This window comes from Chiloscyllium punctatum, chromosome 24 (assembly GCF_047496795.1).
Source record: "Chiloscyllium punctatum isolate Juve2018m chromosome 24, sChiPun1.3, whole genome shotgun sequence".
NCBI lineage: Eukaryota > Metazoa > Chordata > Chondrichthyes > Orectolobiformes > Hemiscylliidae > Chiloscyllium > Chiloscyllium punctatum.
Window position 1 is genome coordinate 49,174,877 of NC_092762.1, and position 12,707 is coordinate 49,187,583.

The following is a 12,707-nucleotide window of genomic DNA, read 5'->3' on the forward strand; positions in this document are numbered from 1 at the left end:
GAATCAAACTCCAGAACTCCACCTTAGTGACCTTTGAAGAACGACACTGTACAAGGATCAATCCCTGGACACTTCCAGAGACAGACACTTTTGCTTATAATCCTGGCCGGATTTCACCATTAATCAGGTAGTCACCAAGTCAGGTTATGAGGCTTAGCTTGCTTACTTGAGGGGTCTTATCTTGGTTGCTACATCAAATTAACATTAAATTGTTGTTTCAGTACTTGATTGTCTGTGTGATTTCTTAATAAGTAACTTAATTAATGGCAACTTGTAATGATTTACCCACAACAAGCCATCTTTGGACTGTTCACTCCACTTCAAATTATTTACAAATTGAAGCCACAACACGAATGCAGACTGAAAGCATCAGTGCTCTTAGCATTGAATCATGGGAAGTCCCAATGAATATTTCACCAATTGGGGGGAACAAAAGGGAGATTTGTGTTTTGAATGACAAGGGCAATCCGAGTTTTAATAATGAACTGTATTTCCAATACACTCCCATAGCCTTTTGTCCTGCATTTACAACGATGATGCCAAATATCTTCGAAATGGATAGTACATTGAATATGAAAAGTCTTTACTTTTGAACATTATTCCAAGTGTGAATGAATTTTGTTTCTTACCGCTTTTATAAAGATGGAAAGATGTGTGATTTGCATCGATAGCAACAGAAATGGGTCCAACCTGAGCCACTGCTGCAGCGAGTTGATGCTCAGAATTTTGTTGAATGCATTTCACACACGCACAACGGGTGACAATATCACTTCTGTTAAAGTGGCATTTACCATTCTAAAGTATGTTAAAAAACAAAACATTCACACCTCAATATTTAAATTAAAAAGAGAGAGCTAATTAAGTAATGAGAGACAATTTCAATTACTTCCTAAAAGCACATAAATTAATTTCAAGATTACCTTGGCTGTGTAGGGATAGGAAAATTCAGAGCAAATCCCATTTTGTTTTACATACTCCAAAGCAGTATCTACATGTCCACCACAACACCCACAGCTTTTCCGATCACAGTCAACCAAGTTCTGCTCACTCAGAGAAATCAGCTTTCCTGTTCTCTTAAAAAGCTGTCCTTCAAGTGATCCAGTTGCACTGAAAGCCCAGCATGAGCCACATGTCTGTCCCTGAACAATGACAGAGGGTAGACAAACATTTGTGTTATCTTCTACATAGAAACATATGAAGTATTTAACCTGTTGGGAGTTCTGAACCATGTGGGCCTCTTAAGTCTCACATTAGGGGCACTTGTAAGCCACACATTTAATTGATCTTATCCAACAAAGTGCTACAGGGTTTTTCTCTGTTAAATGACAAGCTGTTACCGATACTGTAATAAACCTCTGATACAGCCTGCTACTAGAATGAGCCTTTTCATTAGGCCATTCTCACATCAAAACCTTTTTATTGTGTACATTTCAAGGATGGGACTGCGCCAAGGTGAAAGTAAAGCTGCCCTAGTCTTATCAGACCATGGGACTGCTCCCTTGTTAGAGAGAGATGGTTTAATCTGAGTGTGACCAGGGCTCAGGCATGGGGAGACATAGAGAGGAGAATACTTCATGGTCATCTCAGCTAATGCTAAAGTGAACCCAAGCTGTTCATATTATTCTGCATTACAAACCAGCTGTCCAGCCAACTGTGCTAACCGATCCCCTTCTGCCAAAGATTGCTCAGGTGTCAAGTTTGTGCAAAAGGTCCATTGTCTTACAATTGTTCCACTTTAGTGAGAGACTGGAAATAAGAGGGAAATCCTCACCACAGTAAAGGGAAGGAAAGTTTCAATCAGCTGTTACCAGAACAGAGGTGATATAATTCTTCCATGTGTAACACTTTACACTGTGACCTTGCAGCCCACAGACATTAAAAAAGACCAACAGATGAGATGGCAATTTCGGAACAGAGTGTTATTCGAGCTTAATGTGCTGCAAGAGGCACAAACGGGGTCATTTATCTCATACCAATGGATAACTGTCAGAAGTGTTCGTATAGAAACTATCTTGTGAACTAAAGTGATTCACCCAGGAGCACAGTCATGAGAACAAAACCTCTGGCTCCTGAACAGTTTAACCAACTTTGGATGGCCGTGTTTTAGTCTGGGGAAAGCTCGTTCAGTAACAGTCTGTAAAAATCTACTCACCCATTAATGTGGCAGTCAGAAAAATCTAGTCTTCTATGAACATTAGTAACTGGAGATGTCGCTCTCTACAGCAAACCAGGCCCCATGCTCAGCTAAGCCAATTTCAGTGTCACCCTTTCTCAAACGTGGCTTCCAGAAGAAATCCTACATTCATGTGAAAAGTGACCCAAACATATTGGTACGTCTCCAACCACTGGGAGGTGGGACTCGGCAAGATTACCTGACAGACAGGAACCTTCACTGGTGACAGACTTTCTGCAGTCAACCACAAATCACATTAGTTAAAGCACATAGGCTTGATTTTATGTTCTTCTTAATTGTAATTGGTTTGTGAATATCAGCCTGGGGCCCACAGATCTGACTGCAACAATTGCAGATCTTCTTCCTGGCCACCAGATGGCACCACATTCCATTTCTACACACACCCTGGTGACGTTGTGATGTGGTGGATTGGGCTGGGAGGACAGGGCCTTTCTGATTGATTACCATACTCGCAGAAGACTGTCGGAAACCTCAGAGAAACACCAGAAATTATTTGTTTAAACTCATCTTCAGGACCTCTGTTAATATTTTACATTCATCAGGCAGAGATCAGGAATGTTCACTGAAGTTCATACTGTCCCAGTTAAATAATACTACCCTTTATTACACAACCCTAATTGCCCAGAGGGTCTGGAGGCAGATGTAGGTCAGACCAGTTAGGGATGTAAATGTTTATCATCACCCTTTCACATGCCCCATTACTTTAGACCAGCCTTGTCCAATACGGTGGCCCACCAAAGAGTTCTGTCTGGTCTGCCAACAGCTTTGCAAACACAAGAGGTACAAGTGGACGACTCTGTGAAGAGATGCTTCTGCACTCAGAGGCCATGTCCCTCCCATGGTTGATCAGGACAGGCTCAATAGTGAGTGTGTAAAAGAGAGTATGTGTGAGTTTGAAACAGTGTGTGCATAAGGGAGGGTAAGTGGGGGCGTGTGAATGTGAGGGAGTGTGTCTGTATCAGAGTGAGAGACAGTGTATCTGTGTGAGTAAGAAGTCGTGTATTGTGTGAGTTAGTGATGGAGAGCATGTGTGAGGGAATGAGGAAATAAGGGAGGGTGAGTGAGGGTTCACAGTGGGACTAGAAGAGAGTGATTGTGAGCAGGAGAGGGAGAGAATGTGCACATGAGTGGGAGAAGGAGGGGATTTCTGAACCCTGGGACATAGCGAGTTATCCCTTAACTCTTATCCTAACCTTCTCCTCCTTTTCCAAACCCAAATATATGTCTACAAAACACATCTGAGAGAGAAAGAACATTGGAATTTGTCTCTCTCCATGTAAAAAAGGTTTAGAACTGCATTACTCAATTTACCACACTGAAGTTTCTACTCTTTTATTGGTTTCTTGACACATTTCCATGCCATTGTTTTCCATATTGAGCTAATAATATAGAGTGGGGATTTTCTACATGGGCCTTGAGTAAGGTTTGTATGATGTCTGTCTAATCTCACCTGATTTGGAGATGCCGGTGTTGGACTGGGGTGTCTCCACAACCACCTGATGAAGGAATGGCGCTCTGAAAGCTAGAGCTTCCCATTAAACCTGTTGGACTAAAACCTGGTGTTGTGTGATTTTTAATCTCACCTGGTTCTTCACTTTAGTAACAAAACCCTTTGTGCTCCAGTCAACTCTCTGAGGCAATTTAACATGATTCGCTGCTGCAAAGAGTTCACACACTGTGTGATCAATCTCCTTTTCTTTAAATCCATTGAAACGCTGATTGAACTCCTCTGTGGTCTAGAAAAATCGAGATAAAATATTATTAATAGATTAGAAGTATCAGAAAGCATGGAATAAGGGCAGCTATCAGTTGGGAAGATACCCTACAAGAATCAATATTTATGTGAATGATCTGGAATCTAAGATTGAAAGTGCAAATTCCAAATTAGCTGATCACACCAAACTGGATGAATTGGCTTATATTCATGAGAAGTGCAATATGATACGATTAACCATGAACAAACTTGCAAATTGAGCATCCACCTGGCGCATTCATTTCTGCATGGGTCAGTGTGAGACAGTGCATTTTGGTAGGAAAAAATTAAAGGACACAGATTGCTGAGAGAATGAGGTCCTTGCTTGTGTTCCTGGGTTGGGTACACAGTGGGAGGAGGAATCCCAGGTCCACCGACTAGACCTATACAAATGACCACCCTGTCAAACTGAGAGGAGGAGACATTCTTTCAGCCAGAGGCAGTGAATCATTCCCACAGGAGGCTGTGGATCCAAGTCATTGAATGTATTTAAGACAGAGATGGATTATTGATTAGTAAGAGGATCAATGGTTACAGAGAGTAGGCAGGAGAACAGGGGTGAGAAACTATCAGGAGAAAGTGAGGACTGCAGATGCTGGAGAGTCAGAGTCGAAAAGTGTAGTGCTGGAAAAACACAGTTGGTCAGACAGTGTCCAAGGACCAGTAGAGTCAATGTTTCAAGCATAAGCCCTTCATCAGGAATGTAGGGGGAAGGGTGCTGAGAGATAAGTAGGGGGATGGAGGTGAGGCTGGGGGAAAGGTGGATAGTTGAGAAGGAAGATGGATAGGGAGGATGGTTCAAGAAGGCGGTGCTGATCTGGAAGGTTGGATCTGGGATAAGGTGGGGAGGAGGGGAGATTTGGACACTGCTGAAGTCAATGTTGATGCCATGTGGTTGTCGAGCCCCAAGACAGAAAAATAGATGTTCTCCTTCCAGTCAGTGGGTGACTTTGATTTGGTGGTGGAGAAGGTCCAGGATTTGCATGTCCTTGGGGGACTGGGAGGGGAAGTTGAAGTGGTCAGTCACAGGCGGTGGGGTTGTTTGGTTTGTCTGACCCGGAGATTTCCCTGAAATGTTCCATGAGTTGGAGCTCGGTTGGTGGGGAGCGTGGAGCTAACAAGGGAGTCATGGAGGGAATAGTCTCTGCAGAATGCAGATAGGCGCGAAGAGGGAAATATATTTCTGGTGGTGGGGTCTGACTGAAGTTGGTGAAAATGGCCGAGGATAATGTGAGGTGGAATGTGAGGTCGGGGGGTTTTATTTTTGTTGTGGTTGGAGAGATGTGGTTCAAGAGTAAAGGTGCAGGAAGTGGAGGAGTTGCAATTGAGGGCATTGTTGATCATGTGGAAGCGAAGATAGTGGTCAATGAAACAAGAAGACATCTAGAATGTCCTGGAGTGGAATTGCTCCTCCTGAGAGCAGGTACGGCAGAGGCAGAGGAATGATGAATGATTGAATGATGGAGTGGACCCAATGGGCCAAATGGCCTAATTGTTCTCCAGCAATTTGAGAAATAAGGAGCTGATGTTTGGTATTGTAGCAGCTTGGCACAGTGGCTCCGTGGTTAGCACTGCTGCCTCACAGCTCCATGGATCAGGGTTCAATTCCAGCCTTGGGCAACTGTCTGTGTGGAGTTTGCACATTCTCCCAGTGTCTGTGGGTTTTTCTGGGTTCTCAGGTTTCCTCCCACAATCAAAAGATGTACACGTTAGGTGAAATGGCCATGCTAAACTGCCCATAGTTTTTGGGGATGTGTAGGTAGGTGCATTGCTCAGGGGTAAATATAGGATAATAGGGGAGGGGAATGGGTCGGGGTGGGTTACTCTTCAGAGGGTCGGTGTGGAATTGTGGGACCAAAGAGCCTGTTTTCCAAATGTAAGGATTCTGGGATTTAAATCTTATGTTCTTAGGGTCGTTTGGAGAAAGGAAAGGGAGTAATTGCTCAGGCTAGAAGAGGGGACTGAGGAACATTACATTGTAAACGGTTGGATTGTATGATTTTTCTGGTTTCTGTATGTTACCTTTTAAAGACAACTACGGATCCTACATTTCCTGTATTAAATATGATGTGGAGGTGCCAGTGGTGGACTGAGGTGGACAATGTTAAAAAAAATCACACAATATCAGGTTGTATTCCAACAGGTTTATTTGGAAGTACAAACTTTTGGAGCGCTGTTCCGTTGTCAGGTAGCTAGTGGGGCAGGATCATAGGACATAGAATTTATAGTCAACAATCACAGTGACTTAAACTGATTCGACGAATTGAACAAACCTAGCTTGCTGTTAAATCTTTCATTATTTTGAATGGGTTGCTGGTTTCTATTCGTTAATATGTAAATCCCAGAACTTCTTTCAAGTCACAATTGTGAGATAAAATTTCATGAAAAAAAGTTTTTATAAAAAAAGATAAGTTTTTATAAAAAAAGGTGACATTACAACTCAGACAATGCATTTTAAAGGCATGAGGTTAGAGTCTGAATGTATTCCAATCTTGAGTCAGACCGGTTATATTTCCAAAGTAGGAATTTATAAAATGCCACATGGACTGACTGCCTACAGATTGTGTGCTTTTTGAACAAAATAGAATGTACCTGCAAATACAAATCTGCAAATGCAAATTCACCCCATAGACTTGTGTGTGTGCGTGTGTGCACGCGTGCGAGAGAGAGAGTGAAGTGGGGGGTGGGGAGAGAGAGAGAGAATGTGTGTGTGTGCGCGCATGCGCTTGATGGAGTTTGTGCCTAAGTGTAATGGAGTACATGCTTGTGAGAGGGTGTGAGCGTGAATATGAGTCTGGGCGGGGGGTTGAGTGTGTGTCTGAGAGAAAGCGTGTGTATGAGAGAGGGGCTGCGTGAGTATGTGAGTGTGATAGTGTGTAAGAGTGTGTGTACATGTGCTTGTGTGTGAGTGTGTGTAAGAGAATGTATAGTGTAGTGGGGTCACCTGTAGCAAACTGCCCGGCCGTCAGGACAACATCGACCACAAAACCGTACAACCCTGTCAAGGCAGCAACTGCAAGGCGTGTCAGAGTGTCACCATGGAAACTAACATTACACATAGGGACACCACCCACCCCCCCCCCCCCCCCACCCCATGTACCCATCAGGTACTCATGTGACTCGACCAATGTTGTCTCTCTCATACGCTGCAGGAAAGGATGACCTGAGGCATGATACATTGGCAAGACCAAGCAGAGGCTACGACAACGGATGAATGGACACCGTGAAATAATCACCAGACAGGGATGTTCCCTCCCAGTCGGGGAACACTTCAGCGGTCAGGGACATTCGATCTTGGCTCTTCGGGTCACCATTCTCCAAGGTGGACTTTGTGATGTGCAACAATGCAGAGTGGTCGAGCAGTGGTTGATAGCCAAGTTCGATACCATGAGGATAGCCTCAACCAGGACCTTGGGTTCATGTCACACTACAGGTGACCCACTACATGAGACACTCTCAGATACAAGCACACTCACATACACACACTCCTACACACTCACACACTGATGCGAAGCCTCTCTCATAAACACAATCTCTCTCAGACACACACACCCATCTCGCACTCATGTGCACACCCTCTCACAGGCATATACTCCATCAAACTTGCACACACACTAACAAGCATGCGCACACACACTCACACTCTTTCCCTCTCTCCCAAATATACACACTCAGATAAGTCTAGGGGGTGAATTTGCCTTTGCAGATTTGTATTTGTAGATACATTCTATTTTGTTCAAAAAGCGCACAATCTGTAGGCATTTTATAAATTCCTACTTTGGAAATAGAACCGGTCTGACTCAAGGTTAGAATACAGACACGACAGGCACGACAGATCCCAAACGTATTTATAACTCACCAGATCTCCAAACTGGTTCAATCCCACAGTGAATGTGTGCTTTCCCATTGCATACTCCATGTTGTGCCGTTCAATGTATCTCACATTGTCCTCCCACAATGCTCTTCTGTAGGCCTCCTCAGCCTGAAAAAAAGGTTACACCAAGTCAACTGAAGACCCAGCTGTTATTGTCACTGTGAGTACAAAGACGATGCTACATCTGAACTCTGACCATGAACTGATGGGCTCCAGCTCACAGGCAATAAAGATTATTCAGACACAAACAATCTCAATTCAGGTAGATGCAGATGGCTGGAACACGGGCGATTAATTAATTACCTCAATTTAAAATTATGCCTACAAACAGTGAATATTCATCAAGCTTTCCATATGTAGGTTGTGGAAATCCAAGGAATATCATTGTTACGCCAATCTTTTACAATGATTGTTTAGTATTGATGAAAAGTACTCTAACTTTCAGAACAAAGAACAAGAACAAAGAACGAAGACCAATGTAGCACAGGAACAGGCCCTTCGGCCATCCAAGCCTGCGCCGACACACTTTGCCCTTCCATACTAAAACTGTCTTCACTTACAGGATCTGTATCCCTCAATTCCGTTCCTATTGATTTATTCATCCAGGCTTCTTGAAAGTTGCTATTGTGTACACTTCCACCACCTCCACTGGCAACATGTTCCACTCACACTCTTTGTGCAAAATACTTGCCTCGTGCATCACATTTAAACTTCCCCCTCGCACCCTGAACATGCGTCCCCTCGTAATTGACAGCCCCCACCCCCCCTCCCCAATTCTGGCATAAAGCCTCAAACTTTCACTCTATCCATGCCATGCCATTCACAACCTTGTAACTTCTATCAGGTTGCCCTTCAACCTCCTGCATTTCAGTGAATACAAACCCAGTCTATTTAACCTTTCTTCACAGCTAAAATCCATGGTACCAGGCAGGATCCTGGTAAATCTTTTGTGAACCCTGTCCAAAGCATTCAGATCCTTCTGGTTGGGTGGTGACCAGAACTGATATTACATCTGTGCAGAGAATCCACTTAGGTTAAAAGATGTGTTATCTAGATTGGAAATCAACTACCCAACACTGTAATGGGTTTTTGGGATTTGCACACATTCACCATCAAATCATCTGCCTCATTACCAATTCTTAATTAATATTTTAGAAAGCCAGTGTTTCTGAATTAAGAATCCCAGGAGCAAGGGAAGGCATGCATTTAGCACAGTGGAAACAATTGAATCAATTAGGACAAAAGATAAAATAAATGAATTATTATCATCACACCAGCACTTTCAAATACTAGAAAGGAGGAGGAAGGAAAGCCTGAGGGAGGTAAGATAAAGAGAAGTGAACAAATAATTTTGATTAAGAAACAACAAATGAACACAAGAGGAAGAAAGATAGAGAAGAGGTGAACGAGAAAGAGCAATTAGAAGTGATGTGTTACAGTAATAAAAGGAAAAAAAAATTAACTTAAGAAAGAGACAAATAATTCTCAGTGTTTTTTTTTATACAGAGTTAAGAATTACGGGAGAGAAGTTTTTGATATAAAAGAGGAAGCAAATGTACCCATTGCCCGTGGAGCACAAACCAGTTTTACCACAAAAGAGAGGCCTTTTAAAAACAATCTAAAACTTGAGAAACGCCTTCTGCTTTGAATTGCCCCGTGGAACTGCAGTTGCCCAGCACTTACCATTTTATATTGTTTCCCATGCAATGATTTCCAGTTGATCCAGGCTTCATCCAATGTTGAATCAAATGTGGAAACAGTGGCTGCAGCCAACATGGAGACCAAAACCCAGTCCACAAACAGAGAGCACCTCATGATGGGCATTCTGATGGAACAAAACCTTCAACCTTATTTTCAGTCAACACAGAATTTGTGAAATCTGAACCAATTAAATTTTAAAACTAGGATGTTACATTTCTTCCCAATTTCTTGTGGCTCCTTTCAATCTCCCCCTCTGTAGAAATCACCATTCAATTTGGAACAGTAAGGAAAAGACAACGGGCAGATGGCAGCTACAGTGTCAAGGCAAGAGGGAAGCAGGAAAAGGATAGAGAGTCAATATTGGGAGAAAATAGACCACAGACAGGTCTGAAGTATTTAATGTCATCAATTCAATGTAAAGAGTTTCGTGAAAATTCAGGTGGGCTGAATATCCACCTTGATAGACTCTTAAATGCTGAAAGATTGGGAAAGATATTGCAAGGGCATTAGAGTACAGGTGTAGAGAGGTCTCATTGTAATTGGAGAGAGTCTTTGTGAGACTGTACCTGGAGTACTGTGTACAGCTTGAGTCTCGTGCAAAGGAAGAATATACTTTCCATACAGGAAATTCAATGGATATTTACTTTCTTAATCATTGAGATTGAAGGATTGTTTGTGATGAGAGATTGAAGATATGTTGACTGTTGTTACAGTTTTGAAGAATCTTTGGTGAGAAATCTACACAAAAACAACCCTTTGCCCATCGAGTCTATGCCAGTCAAAAACAACCATCTGACCATTATCCCAGCACTTGGCTCATAGCCCTGTCAGCTTTGGCATCACAAGTGTAGGTCTAAATACTCTTTAAATGTTATGAGGGAGTTCTGCATCCACTAACCTCTGAGGGAAAATATTTTCCTCACGTTCCCTCTAAACCTGCTGCCCCTTATCTTCAATCTGTGTCATGCCCCAATCATTGATCTCTCCACCATTGGGAGAAGTTCCTTTCTGTCTATCCTGTCACTATTCCTTGGATGTTTATATACCTCAATCACGTACACCCTCAGTCTCCTCTGCTCAAGAGAACACAACCCCAGCCTATCCAATCGCTTTTCAGTAATTGAAACTCTCCAGCCCAGGCAACATCCCAGTAAACCTCTCCACCCTCTTCAGTGCAATCACATCCTCCTGTAATGTGGATTCCAGAAATGTGCACAATACTGTCACTGTGGTATAGCTAATGTTTTATGTTCCAACATAACCTCCCTGCTCTTAAACTCTATGCCTTGTCTAATATAGGTAAGTATCCTAGATGGTGGTTTAACCAGTTTATCCACCTGTCCTGCTACTATAAGGGACCGATGAACGTGCACACCAAGTTCCCTCTGATCCTTGGCGGTTCCCAGGCTCCTACTGGTTATCGTGTATTCCCTTGCCTTATTTGTCCTGCTCAAGTGTCTCTCACATATCGGAACTGAATTCTATTTGCAACTGATCAGCCCATCTGACCTGCCAATCTAAACCCTCTTGTAATCTAAGGCCACGCTTTTATCTACCACCTTCAAATTTTTCTTAATCATTCACAAACTTACTGATGAACTTTCCTACACATCAAATCGAAATCATTTGTATATTACATAAACATCCAGGGCCCCAGCACTGATCCTTGAGGAACAGCACTGGACACAGGTTTCTAGTCACAAAAACACCTCTGGAATATCACCCTCTACTTTTTACCGTTCAGCTATTTATGAATACGATTTGCCAAATCTGCTTGGATCCCATGGGCTCTTACCTTTGCTATCAGTCTCCCATATGGGAACTTATCAAAAGCCTTTCTGAAGTACAAGTAGACTACATTAAATGCTTTGCCCTCACCTACATATCTGTGCACCCCGTCGAATCAAGTTGTTCGGACATGACCTCCCTCAACAAAACTAGACAGACTTGCTGAGCGTTTCCAGCAATTTCCATTTTTGGTTCTGATTTTCATTCTTTCTCTTACAGGACATGATGGGTCTATGTGGATAGGTTATTTCCCTTAACTTTTCCCAGTTATTGTTCAGATCAAAAACTATTTGTGCTGCAAATAATTGGAAATAGGAATGTCTAGGTCAAACTTAACTTCCCTGATGAGTTAGACTTAGAGATCAACAAACAGAGGGACAATGGAGAAGGAAATAAAGTGAGTAAGAGTCAAATCAGGTCCAGAAAAGTAGAGAAAGCAAAAGCGACTGAGCAAGAATGAAAGTGATAAAGGACAGAAAACATTTGCAGTTTGTAAGTTTTAAAAATCACGAAGTAATAATTTACTTTCTGAAAAGAAGGAGACCCACCAGTTTCAGTTGTTCTCATTTTGGGCTAGATATTGAATGGCATTTCAAGAACCTGCACCTCATTTTAAAAACAGCCCTTGCTCAGTTAAATGCTAGCTTTAATTTACAGCAAAAAGTGCAGTAATTTTGTGAAACTTGAGAGGGAGGTCACAATGAGCTGCTGTTCATACAGAGCCATCAGCAGAGTGGCACAAATCATCGAGCAAGTTATGGTGGATCACAATTCACAGGGTAGTTCAACATCCCCAAAAATCAGTGAATGGTTCACACTCGTTATACTGTGTGCATCACATTCTCTGTTAAATTACCAGTAACTTCTTCTCAATTGCTTCTACGATCAGTTTGCATGACATTTGCCTTAAAATAGTTAATATAGTCTCCCTATTGCCACCTTACCTCAACAGTTTGTCTTCTTCTAGTCTGGTCTTCCTCAAGAAGTGTACTCAGAGTGAGCTGATCTGTGATTTTATACCATATCTTAATGTTTTGGATCATCCCCCTTTGAACATGATGCAAATAGTCAGTGATTGACAGGTTCAAGAAGGACTATGTTTATGTAAATGACTTTTTTTTGTCCACACCAACATTAAAGCCACATTGCTTTCTCACAGGAATGCAATATCTTGGCTATAGATAATGGGATTAATCATTCTTATATTTGAGGCAAAATGTTGCATCGTACAATTACAATGCATTGGACTTTCTCACAAAACAGAACTTAAATTCACGGCTCCACTTTTTAAACACAATGAAGCACTTTATACGATAATGCTACATACAAAACTGAGAGAAGGTTTGAAAAAATTGGTGCCATTTAATTAGAACAGGGTGGATAGAGATAATGAAAGA

The 12,707-nt window shown here is 42.2% G+C and overlaps 1 protein-coding gene across 1 annotated transcript; it reads right to left on the minus strand.

Moving 5' to 3' along the window:
* Positions 1–1,919: 1,919 nt before the first annotated feature.
* LOC140494420 (procathepsin L-like) lies at positions 1,920–12,279 on the minus strand. The gene is made up of 5 exons (XM_072593603.1): positions 12,255–12,279; positions 9,505–9,646; positions 7,807–7,929; positions 3,778–3,930; positions 1,920–1,937 (listed from the first exon to the last, which is right to left on the minus strand). Exons 2-5 carry the CDS (start codon positions 9,643–9,645, stop codon positions 1,920–1,922), a joined length of 435 nt encoding a protein of 144 aa, XP_072449704.1. The 5' UTR covers position 9,646; positions 12,255–12,279.
* Between the last annotated feature and the right edge of the window lie 428 nt (positions 12,280–12,707).